This window comes from Oenanthe melanoleuca, chromosome 12, assembly GCF_029582105.1.
Source record: "Oenanthe melanoleuca isolate GR-GAL-2019-014 chromosome 12, OMel1.0, whole genome shotgun sequence".
NCBI classification, from domain to species: domain Eukaryota; kingdom Metazoa; phylum Chordata; class Aves; order Passeriformes; family Muscicapidae; genus Oenanthe; species Oenanthe melanoleuca.
Window position 1 is genome coordinate 14614881 of NC_079346.1, and position 20595 is coordinate 14635475.

A 20595-nucleotide genomic window follows, 5' to 3' on the forward strand; every position below is an offset into this window, starting at 1 on the left:
TTTAGCATTTTAATTTGAACTTAACTTTTGAATGTTTGAATCTGTATAAATTAATGAAACACCAAGTACAAGTAGCACTCACATTTGAGTAATGGTAGCTCTTTTGGACTATATCTTTCTTGAGGAAGACCTTCCTTCTGTTCTCATAAAAGGGTTTATGAACACATTCAGGGCCAGTGCCCCATTTATTTATGTATTCATTTTTTACTGCAAGAAATTGTAAGCTCTTACTTCTAAAGCAAAAAAACCCAAACAACCAAAAACATGTTCTCTTCCTCTTACAGTTCTTATTTACTTCAAGATTTATTTTATTCAAATCAGCCACAATTTAGTATTGGAATTAGAAATTACAAAATGCCAAATACTCATTACTGCATCTGCATTCAGCTTCTGAGCAAGGGAAGGGAACACAAGAAACCAGAAATCCACCAGAACTCACCTGGGGGCTTGGAAAGCACAGGAGGAGACTAAACAACAAATTTAGGTGACACACAGACACTCTACAGATGAAAGCAGGGAATATTTAATTTGCAGCAGGTCTGCTGATATAACTCTGGATCAACAGCTTATGCTTCAAATCCCAAATTAATCTATAATGGAAACAATCAGGTTGGGAAGCCTGTTTTTGATGCAGTGAAGTGAGCAATATGCTGCTTCCAGTTTCCAAATTCCACATTGTTTGTCATGTAATTTGTGCAGCAAAATCAGCACCTTGAAAGTCCAAGAATTCACACAAACATATCTTGGCATCCTGTCTGCACAGTTCTTTTACAAAACAGGCTTCTAATTACAGTTTGTTTTAGCTTATTGACTTTGGCAAGAAACTGTTTCTCTTTTAGTACATTGCTTTAAAATAAAAAGGTTTTTCCAGTTATATATTATTGGCAGGATAGAAAGCAACTTCTGTTAAACTGCCTACAATGCTGGCATATTTATGGGTTCAAAGATACAAAGGAATTGAAATTCCAAAACAAAATTGTTTTGGAATTAAAACTTACAAAAAGCAGAAGACTGAGGCTACAGCTTGGATTTCATTGGCAGAGGCTTCTGTGTGTGTGTTTATTCTGTGTGCAGTGTTACCTCCATGCACAGCAGGTTGGGTTTGAGATGTTCATTATTTGTAAAACACCTTCCAATGTTTGCAAAATGTATGAAATTGTGCCCAAAAAGCTGCTAACTTTTGGGGTTGAAATGTTGTGTGTTTTGCAACCAGTCAATGGCTGTTCTGCAGATGTTTTCAAAAGGGAGCCTCAGAGACTTTTGCACCAATGAACTGAACCACAGCTGGTGTGGGTTTGCATCCCACACACAGCCCCATTCCCTGCTGATTTCATGAGCTTTGAATGGCCTGTCAGAACAACCTCCAAGAGAACCCTGATACAGCAATAAAACAGAAAATGAGAGACGTGGTAAACTAATACTGCCTCAAACTTCATGGTGTTTTCACAAAACATGTGGTTTAGGAACACCACCATCTATAACCGGATAAAGTTTTAGAAATCTATTACTATTTGCATGACACATTTGTTGGCTTGGATGATGCCACTATTGATTTTTATTTGGAAACCTAAGTCCATATGTCCATATCAAACTGTGAGCTGATAATATCAATTTTATTTAGTTCATTCACATAAATCTTCAACAACAAAACCACATTGCAGATTAGAAATAATTTTCAAATAGCAAACAAGCAAGCACCATCATATCTTGAAAGTAAATTATTTCAAGGTAAAATATTTGTGACACATATATAGAGCAGCAATAAGGCTTTAACTGTGTGGTTTTCTTGTTGAAAGTATCAAAAATACTTGGAAGAGCTTCATTTGCATAATTTTCTTCAAGAATTTTTTTTTTCTAGGGAGTTAGATCTATTGACCAGCAGGAAACTGGTTCACCGGCTGACTCAAGCCTGTAATCTTTCTTGTACAACCTGAAATGAAATCAAAACAAGAGAAATTGTGAGAACACAATCAAAGGGCAGGGCCAGAATCGCCCTGATGTGCAGATGGCACCAGGAGTCAGAAGCACCTCAGCACTCCCAGCTCTTATTCCCCATCACAGATGTGTGTTAAAAGCAGTAGAAGGATAGAAATTTTTTCTCACGGTAAACCCAACTAAGGAAACACCCTCCCTGTCCAGGAATACAATGCAAGCTGTACCCGAGGGTGTAATTATTTCCCCCAATGAAATAGAAGCCTTGAGCCCTGTAGCATCACTTAAACAACAAATGCAGGATGTTGGGGAAAAAATAAAATGCAACTTATTTACACCAAAGAGGTGTGTTCTTACAAATATCCCCTCAGTTTCATTTCTCTTGATCTATGGTATGTGCTGATAAAATACATCTCAAGGCACAGTTAACTATCCAGCCCTGTCCCTCCCCACTCCCCAGTATCTGGTACCTGGAAATTTTGTGCTCAGATCCAGACACTGCTCTCAGGAGTCTTTCCACAGCTCTCTGATCATTGTTGGAGTTACTCCCAAATTGTGCTTTTGAATAAAATTGACCTAAGCAATAGACACAGAAATTATTTAAAAATACAAACCAGCTGAGTGTTGATGTTTGTTTAAGCCAAATGCCAGCTCTAACACCAGGAGAGCAGCTCTTCAGCTCAGAAAACAAACCAAAGATCATGTTTGGATGCTCCATTTAGTAAGTTCAGAAAATTCCTCTGTTTCATCTGTGATCTCCTGTTACCCCTAATACTCTCCATGGGTTTTTCACAATTATTTCTTCCTTGTGGTTTTTGGAATATGGAGTCTCTCCATTTGCAAAGTTTCCAAAACAACCTCAGCTGAGGTCCCACCAGGATTTTTGGAGCCAAGACGTTCAGGAGCAGCTGGCTTTCATTTACTAACCATGATTGTTTACAATTATATGTCCATTATTTATAGTCTGTTATTTGACATCAAATGAATTTTCTGCATCAATCATGTAATTCCACAGCACTGTTGAGGTTTAGCCCAACTATTATTTCTGTCTTATTTTAACATCTTCTAAACCCATAATGGGCTACATAGGGTTGTGCCACTGGTGAGTGGAAAAGCATTGTGTTTTATGTTCCCAGAGTGAGGCCTCCCCTTTTTGGGACTGCTGGGCAGTAAAAGTTAAATGTCCAAAAAGAATAAATTAAATGTAAAGTTTCTCAAGAACTCCCTGAAACAAACCCCCAGCTAGACTCTCATTTCAGGAGCTGAGTTCCAAGAGCACTCTTTGCTGCACACACCCACAGTGATACACACCAAGAGCTCCAGTGACTTGGTCTGAAAAGCGGTCGGTGTTCAAGAAGTAGAGCCCAAGGAAATCATCTGGGAACTTCACCAAGGAAATTTTTACAGTGACTGTGTCAGGCAGTGATGCTGTAATGCTCCTTTCCTTTTCAACTGACACTCTCAGCCTAGGAAGTAAATTAGGAGATTATTTCCAAGAAGAATGTGAAGGAAGAATATATATTTAACTAACTGACATTAATTAATCCAAATAATTTTATTGTTGCCTTTTATCTCTTTGCAATTGCATTTTTCCTGATCTGTTTGTAGTTATTTTTAAGCTAGAAAATATTGAGTAGAATATATTTTCTCTCTGGACTGCACAACTGGTCTTGCAAATATACCAGGGGACAATTTTTTGCTGATGAATACACCTTATTATCCATAACCATAAGAAATGCTTGGATGGGGAAAAAAAATTCCCACCATTTTAATGAGAATAAAGGTAGACTAATAAAATAATTAAATCTTTTTTATGAACAAGTAAATTTTTTTCTTGGATATTTCACAAGTTTTTCAGACCTTGCCTTTCTTCTGACCTATTAATGTTACTGTGATCCCAGGTGGTCTTGCAGAACACAAATGTGACTGTCATTTTGCTCCCTGCAGACAGGATTAACAAAGCCACCACCATAGTGCTGATGCAAGGGCTCGGGTGCTGGATTGAAGCAGGAGGACCATTCTGCTCAGCAAATTATACTGGGACATAAATCCAGCAAGTTCTTGGCTCTGTTTGGGTTACAAGAATAATTGAAAGCAGTTGTTGTCGGACTTGTTATTGTCTAGAACTGCGTGTGGGGGAGCAGTGATGTGTGTCCTGTCTGCTCCAGGCCAGCAGGGATCCCTGTGGAGACTCACTCCAGCAACATAAAAAGGCTGGGGGAACCAGCTACACTCAGCTCTTCCTTGTGGTATTGAAGGATCCTGCTCTAATTGCTCTAACAAATACAGTCTGCTTATAAAGCATTCCTTCTCCTGCAGTGGACATTTAGTTACAGACAGCTATTGCAATACTTCATGCCTGCCCGTAAAAAATGTCAGCTTCCCAGATGGGAGTTACTGCTAAAACTGAGGAGAAAGAAAACCCCAGCCTGTGTGGAGCCAAGTGCTGTATAAAAGGACAGTAAATGTCAAAGCCATCACTTGGCAGCTCTCACTCTGCCCTGGAGGAACACAAAGTGGCTGCTGGTGGCACCAGGCTGCTCTGCATGGCTCCTTTCCATTGGAACATAAATACATGAACAGCAGGCTGGTGGTGCAGTGGTTCTGGTTCTCTTTACACAGACATGGAGAATTAAGATCAAACTTATTTCCTTCTCTAAATTTGAAATGGGGGATTATGAAGATACCCTGCTGATACTCACACTGATATATACCTGCTGGAGAAGGACATTTGGAAGCACTTACTTCAGGTAAGTAAGAAAGTAGAGGCCTGAATGAACAAAGATCTGACACGTTTTCAAGTTTAGGAAAAGACAGGAAGATATTTCTTACCCCTGGATGGTGGAGGAGGCTGACTTTGTCCATGACAACCAATCATTCTTGTTATTGTGGCTTACAAGGATTGCATGAGTGTAGACATGGATTTGCACAGGGGGATTCTCATAGTTAATATCAAACTGCACAAAGTGATTTACTCCATCTCCAAGTTTCCCCGTCACAGTGAGTCCTTTAATACAAATTTGTCAGGTGATTCTTCTCTTAAGGTACAAGTGATCTTAATAAACTTACTCCAGTTTTGCTACTGAAATGACTCCAGGGTCTCAAATCTAGTTTTGTGGGGCATTTCTGGATTTCAGCTCCACATGCCCCAAGACTGTTTAGAGCCTGTTTAACCCCATGCATCCACCTCCTGCACAGAGATCTCTGTTCCAGAATCAGAGCAGGTTCCTGGTGCCCAGGCCATGGCTCCTCAAGGACAGGACCACGGAAAATCTGTTTGCATCCAGAGCATGCACCTTTCTGTTGGCACATAGGGACCATGAAGTTTAAGGTCTCTGCATCCCCCAAAGTCTCAAGGGCTGAGTAGGACAAAACCCTAAGGACCTAGGAGGATGTGACACCAGGAGGAGAAGGTGACCCTCAGCCAGACCTGTGAGAAGTGCCCCCAGCTGTTGCACCTCTATAAATATTACCTAACAGAAAGGCAGAATTTACCACAGCCTTTCTGGTCAGTGCAAGGCTCTTTTTGAGAGGGGGTTGTTCCCAAAAACACCAAATGCACTCACAGACCCAGTGGCTCTCCTTGTCTTGGTATTGGGGTAACATGGCTCACTCACCCTGCTCTGGATCTGACAGCAGCTGGACAGAGGTTTGTGCTCTTTTTTCAATATTTAGGCAGATTCTTTCATTTTGTCTGGGTAATTGCAAGAGTAGTTGTGGATGTTCATAGGCTGGAAAGACAAAAGAAAAATATCAGCAACCAAAAAAATTAAACCTGTGCCCTGGATAGGCACAGCAAAAATAATTTATAGATTTGTACCTAAAACAGCAGTTATAGCTTTTATAGGATAGAATGATTAAAAACAAAGTAATAACTGTTGAAAAGCACACTCAGGCACAGCATCTTGAATGAATGAAACCAACAGATTTTAAATACAGAGTTTACTAAGTGAGCCCTTAAAAAGGCTTAGGCTGAATATTTGTTGTACTGCATTTCTTATATCCTTGAGCCAAAGAGGTCTTCCCATGGGATACAAGGATATTTTCGACTTAAGTGAAAAGAACTAGCCAAGGTTTGCAAGAAGAGGTAAAAGATTTTCAGAGTTGATGCAGTCAGAAAAAGCATTGTTGCATGAGTAAGTGTTTACAGTTACATTAATAATTGAAATGGGACTAGGATGTGTGTCACTTACCCACAGGTTGTGCTCCTATGGCATCTCTGAACCTGGAAACTGAAATAATTGAAATTAGTAAGAAGAATTTAATGAAATTATTGTCTCTAAGTCAGCTGACGAACCAGGACAAATGCTGGACAGAAGCCTTTCCAGCAGAGCTCTTCACTGACAACTGTAGAGAGCTTTGCCCATAATGAGATGTCCCAATGGGGGACAAAAGCACAACATGCAGTGCCTGTTTCTCTCAGGAGGGACTGTGCCATGGGCCCATGCTCATCTGGAGCTGTGGGAGAGTTTAGAGCTGTGTTCCCAAGGGTCACTGGGCAGTGCTGAATGCAGCACACCCAGCCCAGCCCCTCTGACCCCACTGAGAGCAGCTACCTGTGGAAAACATCCTCCTGTTGCCACGAGTTTGGACCTCAGAGCTCCTTCGACCTGAAAGAAAAAGGTTTTCCCAACATTTTGTTGCTTTGGGTTTATGCCTTGCACCTCCCTCCCCACCCTTTGAAACAGGGCATCTGTCCTGCTTGTTGTCCCCTGACTTTTCTGGATATCCCAGGACTGGTGAATTATCTTGTTTTTACATCCATTTCTTTCAGCTTACTAATATATACTTCTCCAGAACGTTCACATTTATTTTCAGGAGGCATATTTTTTTATTTTTGAAAAGGGAACTTTCAAAAGTTTCTAGTTCATTATATAGTATCTGTGGACTGAAGTACACATAATAAAAACTAAATTGTATAACAAGTGGGCATCTCCAATCCAAATGCATTTATTAGAATAAGGTTGATATACCCCTACATATGAAATGAGCTTCATAGAATTATTCTGAATGGAAGAAGAGGAGGAGTACTTACTAGCAGGTGACCCACTCTTCAGTCTATGAGAACCTGGAGAAAGAAAAGAGAGTATCTGTGTTTTACTCATGATGGTATTTCATACCTTACAGGAGTGGTTCTGCTACTGAACTCCCCAGCACCACTTTGAAAGAGGCAACCTCCAAAAACAGGGCAGCATTGTGATTCTCTCAATACATTTCTGTGAAAGAACTAGAGCAAAACTAAGTTTCTTCACCTATCAAATAATTATTCTAATAAATGCAGCTTCCAGAGAGGAAAAAAAATACCTGAGACATGCTCAGAAGGCATTCTTGAGTGAGATCTTTTGAAAGGTGCTTCACATGTGGTAAGAAGAAGCAGAAAGCATCATTAACACCATTGACTTGAAGAACTGCTATTCCTCAAGAGCATAAATAATTTTGATCTTTGAGAATTTCTTAAAGGAGGATATTCTCCTTTTGACCCTGCTATTGTCCCAAAACCTGTGGAGACTGTGGCAGGCATTGCTTACAATTTACTTCACACATTTTTGCAAATGTCAGATACTTCCCTCTATAGAACAACCACCATGAACTCTTTTGTTTGTTTTGGTTTAGTTTTTTTTTTCTTTTTTTTTAATTTTTATTAGAGACTATGAAAATATGCTACTGGAAAAGAAGAAAACTTTTACCTCCTACTGGAAGACTCTTGGGCTTCTCATTATCTGTCAAGAGGAAGAGGGACAGATGAGTGTCATTCAGTCAACACTGAATTACTTTACCCATGTGAACCAGGAAACTGGCACAAGGGCTTCAGTTGATGAGGATTTTTGTATTAAAGTATGAGTATATAGAGTACTTGCAAAACTCTGAGGCCATGCTTTTCCCCCTGCATTAATTTTTCCAGAGAAAATTGTGGAATCCTTTTGCATTGTCAGGAGTATAATAGTAACAGGTATTGGACTACCTTTGGTTAATATTTAAAGAAACTATTTTCCATTTCGATTGTAGTGTCTGTTTCATCACTTCACCTTTCAAAAGAATCCTGCAAGCCAATCCCTGAACTCCTGCCTCCAATTTGCCTCATTATATCACTATCAGATAAAGCTAAGTGGAAGTCAACAACAATGAATCAAGAAGAGCAGAGTGTTTCAGGGGGGGCTGTTTTTACCAGCCTCCGTGGGTTTGTTTGCCAGCTCCTCCTTCTGCTGGGGTTTGGTGACCACCATGGAAGTGAGGGGTGTGACAAAGCTGTACTGCAGAGACAGATCCAAGGCTTGGGCCTCCAGGGCCTTCTGGTCCTCTTCTTGAGCTGAAATACTAAAGTCTGTGTTAATGATGAAGCAAAAGATATGTAGAGACTATGAACAAATCAGATTCCTTTACATATTGGTTGTATCTCCACAGATATTTACTATTGAAGGGTCAGTTGTCTTATGGGAATAACTCAGCTGTTCATGTGCTTGAAATTATGGAAATACTTAATTCTCTGCAACACTGGAGCCTATGTATGATTTAAATACATAAAATAATAGATACATGATCTTTGAAGTATCTTATAGACATCTATATTATTCTACTCCCTAGCTATTGCCATTTCCTTATCTACAGACAATATTTCTGGGTGTGCAAGAACAGCTCAACACATCCATGTAATTAAAATCTATTTCATAGTAATGTCATGAAGAATACATTACATTATGTGCTCATATATGTATGAAATTGAACCTTGTAGTGCTACTAAAAACTGAAAGGCACTTCATGTTCATCATACAGTAATGTAGTATTCTCCCAGTATCTTATGTTTTGGATACTGCCTGGAAAAATATTTCTGTTTCTTTGTATTCTCTGATCATATCATTTGTGAATAGGGAATTTATATTTTAAGAAGTTAGGAGTTTGTTATGTAAAGCACTAAAATCACTTACGCTTTTTCCAGAAGCTGCTGAATGCTCAAGTAAGCCCACAGTCTCTCTATGAAATTCCCAAAGATGTATCTTTGATTTTGGAACACCTGCTCCTTCTCTTTCACATTTGCTTCCTCCTTTAGAGTCAAGTTACTCGTGTGCTGAAGTGGGAGAAAACTGATCATCAAAAGAACAGCTCCAGACTTCATTTATAGTCACATTATTAGACTTAAAAGAATCTCTTTTAGTACAAGTTGTCCTTCAATTTTGTTCTTTCCCATTGGAAAATGCAAATCCAAAGTATCTAAAAAGATGTACTTCAGATATGTATTTCTGGTCTTGAAACAATGATGAAAAAAGAGGCAATTAAATTCTATTTCAGCATTTGTGAGATGAAAAACTGAGATTTCCTACTTCATTGTAACAATAGAAACCTAAAAATGCTTAAAAGGCAAAAATTTAGATTTTGTTAAAGAATCAACAAAGTTTAATTAAAATTACTGTTTGCTTATTTGTGGATATTCTTCAAGTTTTTCTTTTGTAGCAAATTCAAGAGAGGGTAATTTTAGCAAATTATCTGAGAGTTCAAACAATGGGAAAACAGCTGAATGCCAAAATGTAAAGAACATATACTAAACACAAAACACTTCTTGAAGCCTCCTATTGTGCCACAAAAGACAGAAGGGAGAGATATTTTTTACAATTAGTTAACTAAACACTTACTGACTGAGCTTTAATCTCCACTGGCAAAAGATCCAGCTCATTACTAATTTTTCCAGATACTATGATTTCAGATCCCTCAAAAAACACCTTGAAATTGTTCTTGGTTAATCCTTCAATGGAATTTTCTGGATACTGCATTTCAATTTGCATTAATATTGGGGTAGCCACTTCTTGATAAAAGCCCTAAAGAAAAGCAGTGAGACAGAGAACACACACAAATGACAGCAAATTATGCAAAGCAATATGTTAAAAAGCTTTTTCTTTAGTGATGCAAGACTACCACAAACTCAGAAACTGTCCACTTCTCCTGGACAAATTCTCTTTTTGCAGTACAGAAATGTGTAATTTTCCCAGTTTGTCTGAATGCAGCTGATTTGAAGACTCTGAGTCGTGGATATGTGGAGGGTACAAACCCTCAGATACCCCAAAATTGCCTTCCTCCCTCCACTAAAGTAACAGTGACTCAACCCCAACATTTCATCTAGGAAGATCTGTGATTTTTCTGCTAGGACTAGACATAAGCTGTAGCTGATAGGTGATTTTCCTGGCACATTCCTTACTCCTGACCTGGAGCTGCAGGGCTGCATCAGCATTTTCATAGATACGCCGTGCTATTCCCCCATTGCTCAGGGCCATTTTCTCCAAGAATTTGTAACTGACATCAAACCCAAAGCCAAGGCAGAAAAGAGCATATTTCCCATTGATTGCTTTCTGAACGTTTTCTTGAATTACTTCCACATTTCTCTCTCCTGTAAATGAAACAAAAGCACCGTTGTGGGTTTGGGTCTTTTCAAGTGCAAAAAGACTGCAGCAAGTTAATGGAAAATTCTGCCTGAAGTTTTAAAAAATAACTCAGAATAAAATACTAAAAAGAAAGGGGATAGAATGCTGGTAATTAAATTGGAAATGAAAGCACGACTCTGCATATGGAGTGGCAGAAAGTGATTCTCCTCTAATGACTTTTACTAGGCTTTATTGATGTTGTCATGGCTAAGTGCAAAATATTTTATAGGATTACAGGACCAGAGGAGGATTTTAGTACAGAAGGGGCACACACTACAAGTTAACAACACGAGGGATGGATACACTTCATCAAGCATTCAAAAGACAAGTACCATCCATAAAAGTTATGTGTGTCAATTCAGAGAAGAATGGATTGGTTAATGGTGCAATTCCAACAAACTGCCAATGAACTCAGCCATGCTTCTCTCCCAGCTCCTTTGTGTGACAGAGGGAAAAGATTTTCACACCAACATCTGACCCCATTTAAAGAGCTGCTGATGGCCATGTATGGAGAGTTCTCCATCAGCATTTCCAGGCAGGAACTGTCACTGCCCATAGCAATATCGTGGGAGCAGCAGAGATTTTTCCCTTTCAGCTGTTTTGCTAAGGAAGGCAATGCATGCAATTATGCCTGACTCTAATTTCTAACTGCTGGATGTGGGGAGCACTGGAGACTCACTGTGGCTATGCTGGGAAGGCAGCACTCTGAGCTGAATTTTATTAAAGAACCCAAACAAAATCAACAACCCCCAAAGCAGAATGGTTCACAATCTAAAAGGGAGACTGATCTTATTAAGTCAAATTAATATTGCTAGTCTTGGAGTGATGCTGGTGCCAAACAAGGCTAAGACAAACCCCTGTTCAAGACAAGGGAGTTTGTGCCATTGCACTGGGAGTTGTTGCTTATTTCACCTGATATTTCAGTCCCAGTCCTTTGGTTTGTGCTGTCACAGCTGATCACTAATTAAGACACGGCAAAGAATACAGAACAAGAAGCACCTTGTAAATATCTCAAGTTTGAGGCACAGAGGGTGAAGAAGCCTGCCTCCCAAATAGGACTGTACACAGTATCTGCAAAATGTCCATGTTTTGTCTCTAGGTATTTTACTTTTCTGTTTCAGCTGTGCCTGGAGTATCTCCAATTTCCTTGAGTTTATAAACTGGGAAGCCAACAGTATGCAGCAAAACAATTCCCTGCCATCACTCCCTACAGCCCTCAACAAAGCCCTTTCATAACCCCCCTCTCCAGATCCAGCAGTAGCTCAGCCTGCATTTTCCAAAGCTCTTCTAAAACACAGGCTAGGTCTATCAATATTGGGATGCAAGTGTAAAAGGTAAAAAAAAAACCCAGGGGAGGGAGGACTGAGCATAGCATTGACTCACCAGAAGTGGGCTGGCCATCTGTCAGCAAAATAATCATGGAGATGCTTCGCTCTAGCAGCCCCTCAGCTTTGTCCAGCATGCCCACAGCAGTCAGCAGGGCACCACTGATGTCTGTGCCTGCAATGAGAGAGCAGGCATCACTCACTTAAACAGGACAATCATCTGCAGGGATTGCTGCCCTCCATCTGCACAGCCCCTGCAGACTTGTTTAAAGTTTTCTGCAGGAAGTAATCCTTCCAAGAGAGGAGGATTTAGGGACTTAGCCTACTGGACTTAATTACTGGGTGTTATATTGCAGTGACAGTGCCAGAGTACTCTTTTGGGAGCATTTTCCACACATATGTCATGGGAAATACAAACATGTCTAGAGCCATTAAAAAGTGCTTAAGTAAACACACTGTCATCTGTTAACCTATATTTAAGAAAAGTTTCCCTGCCTTATATAAGAAGTCAGAGAAAAGAGCTGAGCATGGTGGGTTTATTTGTGTTAGTGCCTGGGGTAGGAAAATTCTGTTAATACTGACAGTGTAACATTAAAGGGAGACAGAGCCCTTGAGATGTGCTTCAAACTAGATAATAACACCAAGCACACTGACTGATGCAGCAACTGAAATGCCATATCTGTTTTACCTGTTTTATTTCTGTGGCATGGCTTACAAAGGAGTACAACTTTGAATGTGTTGCTTTTTTTGTTTTTGTTTTTACAAGGGGACACTTTATATAAAAAGAAAAACAAAGTCAGCAAATTGCTGTCAAATGTTGTGTGAATTGCCATTTTTCTGTAGAAAAAAATGTGCTGCCAAGGAATCTTCTAATTGTCCCCATGATAAAAATTGGAAACAAAACTTTGTGGCTTGTATAGTTCATAGATGTGCTGTAAGCATTTCTTATATATTATATAACTATATCTATCTCATAATGTCATCACCAGTCTGTCCACTTACAGGCTTTCTTTCCCACTCATCACTTACAAATCTTAAAAACTGACTTGCTTTGTAAGCACTGGTACCTCTGGAGCACTATATAACTAAATAAAAATAATTATTTTCTAAGCTATTCATTCCACTGGGTGCACATTTGTGGCTACATGCAGGTGTACCTCCCCTGGCACTGAGAGTCTGCACCAAGGCTGCAGCACTGGCCACGTTCTCCTCAGTGGCTGGCAGCAAAGAGCTCTTCCACTCTGCCACTTTGTTGCTGAAGGTGATAAAGCTGAAATGATCTTCTGGGCGGAGATCCTGCAAAATCTTCAACAGGGCATCCCTTGTCTGTTCCAAGGAGAAACCATAATTTTGATTATTTCCACTTCTTTGCCAGAGCTGGGATTGAAATTGCAGTGTAATAAGGGGGTTCTCTACAGCTCTGTTCCAGACACAGCCAATGCCTTTATTAAACCCTAGTGCTAGATTTTAGGTTGAGACCATCAGAAATAGACAATTCACTTAACTTACAAACACAAAACTCAACCTATGAGGGCTGTAGGGGGCTTGTCTGTTCTCAAGCAGTCATCAATAAAACAGGTAACAGATAAATTAACTCTCTAAGCTTCATGAAAGAAAAATATAAATACAAAAAAAAATCTGCAAAGGTGCAGAAGGCTCTCTCCACCTCGGTGTTTAGTACCCATGAAAATAGTTGTGTCAGACAAGAGTTACTCTTTAATAACTTTAACCTGTGCATATGTATTTTCAAGCATTTCTGTAAGTCTGATCATTTTGCTGTGTACAAAACCAGGGTGTGTTTCAAATGAGAAATTCCCAGGAGCTTCCTCAGAAGGCTGGGGGTGTGTGAGTGCTGCTAACAGAGGTCATGCTTTGGGGGAAGTTACCTGTTCAATTTTTCTGCCTGTCATGGAGCCACTTCGGTCTATAACGAAGATGACGTTTTTGGGAAACACCGGCATTTCTTGGGGTGCAAAGTAATGGACAAAATACCCATTGACAATCTGAAATACAGAATTTGAAATCATCTATAAAAGTACATCTAAAGAAATAAAGAATGAATCTTAACATTTTGGCATAGCAAGAAGTGGAGAGCATGTTCAGCATTCTGCTCCTCTCGATAAGTCCAAATCAAAGAGCTTAAATTAAAGAAAGTAAAATGTATTTCCTAGCTGGAAGCAAGGCTGTCTGTAGAGAGAAATTACCAGAGAGCAGCATGCATGCATACATATGTATTAGACACCTCAGTGCCATATGTATGATATATGCATATTATCACTGTGTATCACATTACCTTTTTATCATTACCTATGAGTACATCTCTGCTGAATGACTGTGGCTGCCACCTTTTAGCACACCAGTGTATACTCCATCAGTGAAATGATATGGAAAATACTCTGTTTTATTCCCTAGAATATGCATTGGTTTATAAATATTTGTTAAGTTCCTGCTGAATTTAGTTATGCCTCAGTTGTCACAGAGACCAAGCATCATTTTAAGTTATATAAATCACATTCCTTTAAACTTCATTTACAAGAAGCCACAAATACACTTTGGAGGAGCCAAAATAATAGTAAAAAAAAAGAGAGTAAAGAGACATCTATGAAATACCAATGTAGATTTGGTATTTGAATAAAATTGGAAAGATCGATTTTTTTTCCCCAGAGTGATCTGTTTTTGCAATATACCTGGTGTCTCTGGGGATTTACTGAGTATCACCCTCAGTTCTTGCTTACCCTGGATTAATGGGAAGAGTTTTTCCTGTCATTCTTGGTATTTCAAAGCAAGTGTTGCTGTTCTGCCGATTGCACTTCACATTCAGACTTATCTGTGATCTGGAAGCATTTTCATTTCCTTTTTTGTTTACCTGTATATCACCTGCAGTGGCTTCTCTCTTAACATCATAACGCACAACAAAATCACCATTGAGAAGCGTCTCACCAAGCACAGAATTTTTCTTCTGTTGATCTAGAGTTGGCTTAAATGAAATATGAGCCTGCAAAGCAATCAGAAGGAAATATTTAGAGCAATATAACTTAGAGCTGCCGCTGGCAATAACCTCTGGCAGCTGCTGCCTCACCTTGGTTTCGTTCAGCACTTTGGTGAGTGCCTCAGTTAACTCGTTTGTCATGAACGTGCTGTCTGTCTCCAGGAACTGAATGCCCTGGGGCTCGAAGATGTGCACATCGATCTGGCAGCAGAGAAGTCAGCATCAGTGTCTCAGAGGGAACACGGCTGTGCTAAAACCCACTGCTCCCTGCCCAGCTCACCTGGAAGTGCTTAACCAGCTGCTTGGGCCGGACCTTGAGGAGCAGCTCGTACTTCCCCAGCTGCCGCTTCAGCAGCTCCTCGTAGGTCAGCTCAAAAGTGACTTTGCTGGCAGCTGCGATGCTGACAGACACGTGGAACTGCTCCAGCTTTCTGTCTGTAATTCTGGGGGGGAAGAACAGGGATTTATCTCCTGCAGGGAAGGTTGCTGGCCAAGAGTTTGTGCAGTGTGCAAAGTAAAGGCCAAGGGGCTACATGGGATAAAAAATAAAGAGTAGCAATAAATATTGTTCATCACAGAGAGGACTTTTTACATTGCAGGTGCTATTATGTACACCACATATATTACATTAATGTGTCATGGGTGCAAGCTGAGAAATGGAGCAAGAAACCCCTGCATGCCTCAGACTGAATACCTGTGAAGCACAGATTAAATGCACCCTGAAACTGTGGTATCTGTTCAAGGCCATGTGCTTGCAAGGACACATACTCAGCACTGAGCATCTTCCCAGCATGGCAAGATGCTCTCCAATGATGGGAAGCCAGGCTGGATGGAGCTCTGAACAACCTGAAAGGTGTTCCTGCCCACGGCAGGGGGCTTGGAACTAGACAATCTTAAAGGACCCTTGACCCTGAGATTAGCTCAATTGGTCAGAGCATGGTGCTAGTAACACCGTGGTGGTTGTTGGTTCAGTCCCTCTGTGGGCCATTCACTTAAGAGTTGGACTTAATGACCCCTGTAGATCCCTTTCAAGGACATTCCATGATCTGTGCTACAGTGATTCTATGACAACAAGCCCCAAGGCACTGTTAAACAGGGATGCTTCCTACTGGAGCCCATTGCAGGACCACCTATAAATCATATATATATAATACTAATAATTTTTTAAAAATATACATATATATACAAAGACACACTGTCCCTCCTACCAAGAACCCAGGACTGATTTTCACATTTGTCCCCACTGAGATGTGGCCATCTCCAGGGTTTAATCTGCCCCCAACCAAACAGGAAGCCAAGGAGGGATTGGAGCAGCCTTACTCAGAATAGGAACGTACTTGACGAGGCCAGCGCTCTGTCCTTGTGAGACTGCTGTGTCATACTCATTCTGAGCAGCAGCTTTCTCCTTTATTATTCCTGGGTATAGTTCACCATCGATGGACCTGTTTGGTTTCCATAAAAATTAGTTAGTATTAGAAGGAATGCACTGGGGAAAGGAACTCAACAAACTTTTGTGGGTCTCTGGGCATGAGCAAGGGACAGTGTTCCCTCCCAAATCCCTCCACACCCAGGAGGATGCAAGGAGCCACCACCACAACATAACCCTTTGTCTTGCAGAGTCTTGAGGAGGTTGGAGGAGGAGAAACACCACCACTGAGCACTCCTGCCACCCACTCTGTGCAGCAAGCAGCCTGGCCCTGGTCACCTCTTTTCTATTTGGCTCCTACTACTTAGCCCCACAGAGCATTTTTGCAGAGGACCCTCTGTGCTCTTTGCCCAGCAGCTCCTGAGCAGAAAGATGAACCCCCTCAGAGCTGCCTCCTTCACACTGCAGGTAAGAACTGGTCCTACATGGAGAAGTTGGTGATGAAGGCTGTCTTAGGTAACTCCACTTCAAAGGTGGCCTCTCGGGACTCATTGGCTCGGTTGATAATTCTGCTGGTGATGACAGTGTGAGCAAATCGTGATGTGACCTTGCAGTCCACGTGGAGGCTGTAGATTTCAATAGCAGGCTGAGAAAAAAATAAACAGACTGAGACAGAAACACACAGGTTTTGCTCCCAAGCAGTCCTCACCTGGATGATACTGTTGGAAAAGTTTGATGAAGGAATGAACTGTTAGAAACCCTGGCTGGAGCTGGGGAAGGGATTGTTCTGAAGCAGTCTGCTTATTCCCATCTCTTCAGCCACAAACACTGCCCCATGCAAAACCTGCAGCTACATCTCAATTGTGCTGCTTCACAGAAGCAAATATTGGACCTTTTTCTCTCCTTGGAGTACACTGAAGCTGCTGCTGCATCACCCTAGTCATTGCCCAAGATTTTCCTCAGGAAGATCAGAAGCCTCTTTAAGCCTGACCCAGGGAAGGGCCTTGTTTTTTGTGTGACTGTTTATTTGCTCTCCCAGCTGTTGACTTTGCTGCCTGTTTTCCTACGTTGTTACCTTGTGTTCTACAGGATGTTTAGCAGGTTTCAAACCCCACATGGGCCTCCCAACCCCTCACTGGTTGCACAAGCAGAGATGCCCTTTGAGCACTCATGTTTCTCCTGGTCGGGTTCTTCCAGGGCCCCTGATGCCCAAAGGAGTTGGGCACCATTCTGGAGCTGCCTGGAACACCCCAGAGGGTGTCTGGACTAAGAACTTCCTGGAGCATCTGCCTACATGACACCTCCTTTTGCAAATGAGATGTCTCTCAAAAGGTCCTACACATGTTTCAGCAGTGGCACTAGAGAAAAGCTGATCTGGGCATCACCAGCCTCACAACAATCCAATAACTGATTAAAATAAAAAAAGCTCAGCAACAGAGCATATCATTGCACTTCTGCTTTTACTTTTCTAGCCTCCAAGTCTTTTGAATGGCTAATTGATTTTTAGCTATTTTGATAATTAATCTCCTGTACTTTGCTTGCCAGTTAATAGCATCCAGTGGCCTCTTCTCCATTAGGACACTGGCTGAAATGGAAAAGTTTGCTGCCCTGCCATACTCAAACCTGCCCATGGCACACTCAGAGCAAGGTTATGCCATAAGGAACACCAAGCCCCAAGCTGTGGCTCACTGGGGCAGTGCAGGCACATGGTGGCCATTGCTGCCCACTGAGGATCCTTCCAACACAGGAGGAGTTTGTCCTGTGCAAAATTTACCCAGTGCAGAATCTCCTCTGCTGCCAAGTGCCCAAGGGATGCTGCAGGGAGGAGATCCTGCATGTCCTGCACTCGCCCAGCCCCAGCAGCATCTTAGGCTGTGGCCACCACAAAACAGGTGATGCAGCATGGGGAGGAGCTTTGCTGTGCCCCTGGTGAAAGCAGCAGAGGAGCAGCCCCAGGCATGTACCAAAGGCAGAGGCACTGTGGGCCCCTGCACCCCACCCACGGCTTCCTGTCCCTAAAGCAGCCACAAGGCCTGGCCGTGCTCCCCAACACCTGCCTGCACTTCAGGTCACTTCACACTTTTCTGAATAGGCACAATGGACAGAGAAACCTTCTGACTTAAAGCTTCCTCTTCATCTCCAATATTGATGTTTTTCAATGCCACCAGTCACTACTGTGACGGTACAAAACAGAGTTTTCTCCTCCCGACAGTGCAAATAAATTTCTACTTTCCTCTTTTCCATTCTGTATTTATTATTACACACTCATCAGAACCCTCCTGGCACTGCATAGAGCTTCCTTGGTCTTGTGTCAAGATCTAAACCTCCTCTGGTGGCCAAGGCAGAGCTCTCAAATTTGGTATCTTACATCCCAAAGGAAGAGCATGACCAAACACATCTGCAAACACTTTCTGCTGCATTTATACTATAACAGCCCAAACAAACAATCAAAAAGACCTTCAAAAGACCCAAAGCTCTAAAATCTCAACAGAATCCACCCAAGGTTCCCCAGGCAGTAGTTACCAGAGGAGTTACCTGCACTGCCTGGCCAGTTACCATGATACCACCGCACCACCAAATGAGATATTGATAATAAAAATGGACCAAATACCTTCTGATCAATGGTTTCTGCTAATACTGTGAGTGAGGAAAAGACCATCAGTGCAAGCAATGTTCTCTGCTCCATTTTGGAAAAAATAAATTTTCAAATGAAATCTCTGTTTATCTTAATCAGTTAATGAGTAACTTGTACTTGGGGATATCATGTAAACTTTGAAGAGACACGGAAATGTAATATTTACCCATTAAACATAGGTAAAACTCGGACTTGGTTAATGCTTATTTTTCCAACAGATCTTTGCTCTTAAACATTAGAATTTTAATGTTTCATAACACATAAAATTAAAAAATCTCTATATTGTTTTTTTAAAAATTAGATTTCACTGTGTCACATGAAATCCCTTGGGCAGATGACTTGGTCTGTGCAACAAGCATCAGGAATCTCTACCATATTCCACAGTAATAATTTGAAATGGCACATCCTGAACATTATCACAAGCACTTCAGAGATTTGGAGATTGCCAGGACAGGCAACATTGACATGAGATATTACAGCTGATGGCTTTCTCAACCTTTGTGCCTCCCTGCCCAACAGGCCATGACTCTTGGTAGGTAATGCCATTCACAAAGATCCTGTGGAAATATAAGCATCTGTGTTTTCTCCATGCCTGTTTTACAAAGTGTCCCAATGGAGAGCAAGCTTCTAGTGGCCTAGGAGTTGCAAGGAGACACTAAAGCAGAGCTCAGTAATTTATTACTTACCAGATGTCTACAAGCTCACTACAAAGAATATGCTAAGTACAGCCTGGTCTTACAGGGCTTGTGCTTTAAGTAACTCTTTTAAAAAATAAACTTTATTCCTCTATCTCAGTTTGAGAGACAAATGTCTATTAAGGAAGGCAGGAGTCTCCATTGAAATGGCAGATGTAAACTCCCTCCCTCTGAATTATTAGAATTTTGACATTAAGGGGATCTCAGGCAAAGGTATGGGAATAGGAATGACAATTCCTTACTAGTATGTGTAAATAAAAAAAAAAAAAACCAAATAACCAACCAAACTACAACTTAATAGGAAAATTAAAATAAAATTTAGTAGTACAAAAACACTGACAGAGTCAGAATACAACCTGATACCCTGTCAGTCAGGGTGTTGGTAGAAGTTGATTAAATGGTGGCTGCAGTCCTGGAGTGACAGATGTGGCTCTGTAGAAGCAATAATTCTGTAGAAGGGTGTAGTTTTCCTCTGAAGGTCCAATGGTGTAGATGGGCCAGATCTTCTCTGGAATCCAGTGGAAAAAGTCCCCTTTGGTGCTCCAAATCTCAGATTTTTATCTAGGTAGGAAATGCTTGGCTCCTCCTCCTGGGTGGGGCATCTCCCAGTGGGATGATGTAATTTTATCAGTCATGCAGTGGGACTGAATGGCCCATTAACAGAAGATACCTCCCTGGAGGGAGGATGGGCTGTGGAAGAGATAAAGAACACTGCCTCACCTGGTTTCAACAGATGGTGATAGAATACATACTGCTGGTTACATCCTGCACTGCAACCCAAGACATCCTCTCAGGCTCACTATTTATACTGCTTGCAAATATCATATCCTTTATAGCAGGACGTGTATATATATTTTAAAAGACAAAAAATTAAACTGCTATAAATTCTATTAACTTGTACAACTTGTGTAATGCTTTAATCCCTTAAAATAGGCAGGATTAGACACTTAGTGGCCTAAGAGCTGCAAGAGCCAAAGCTTTAATTAAGTGGATCTGTCATCAGTTTTCTAATGCCCAAGTGTAAAATCACACAGATGTTAAAGAGCTGCTTTCACTGCACAGATTTAGGTGGCAGTGTCAGCTCTGCCCCTCATGTTTTTCAGATGAGGTCCACATTAAAAGACTGGAAGACCAAAAAAGATTCCCAATCCTTATTGTCACACTTGGAAGCAGCACAAGTAATTAAACTTGACAACATCCCGGAAACAGAGCTGTTTGCCAAATCCCACTTCTCTGGCAGATTCC

General features: G+C 41.1%; 1 protein-coding gene across 2 annotated transcripts; it reads right to left on the reverse strand.

The window, feature by feature from the left end:
- Window positions 1-1594: 1594 nt before the first annotated feature.
- ITIH4 (inter-alpha-trypsin inhibitor heavy chain 4) lies at window positions 1595-18751 on the reverse strand. 2 transcript variants are annotated; one of them, XM_056501339.1, is made up of 23 exons: window positions 18632-18740; window positions 16506-16666; window positions 15992-16096; window positions 14935-15097; window positions 14745-14855; window positions 14532-14660; window positions 13552-13668; window positions 12823-12991; window positions 11724-11840; window positions 10125-10306; window positions 9558-9740; window positions 8856-8995; window positions 8099-8247; window positions 7620-7652; window positions 7237-7284; window positions 6968-7000; window positions 6489-6542; window positions 6126-6164; window positions 5550-5663; window positions 4765-4939; window positions 3244-3398; window positions 2403-2508; window positions 1595-1930 (listed from the first exon to the last, which is right to left on the reverse strand). In XM_056501339.1, exons 1-23 carry the CDS (start codon window positions 18704-18706, stop codon window positions 1855-1857), a joined length of 2634 nt encoding a protein of 877 aa, XP_056357314.1. In that variant the 5' UTR covers window positions 18707-18740; the 3' UTR covers window positions 1595-1854. The 2 variants fall into 2 exon arrangements, with proteins under 2 accessions (XP_056357314.1, XP_056357315.1); XM_056501340.1 differs by lacking the exon at window positions 7237-7284 and having other exon boundaries at window positions 18632-18751.
- Window positions 18752-20595: the final 1844 nt, after the last annotated feature.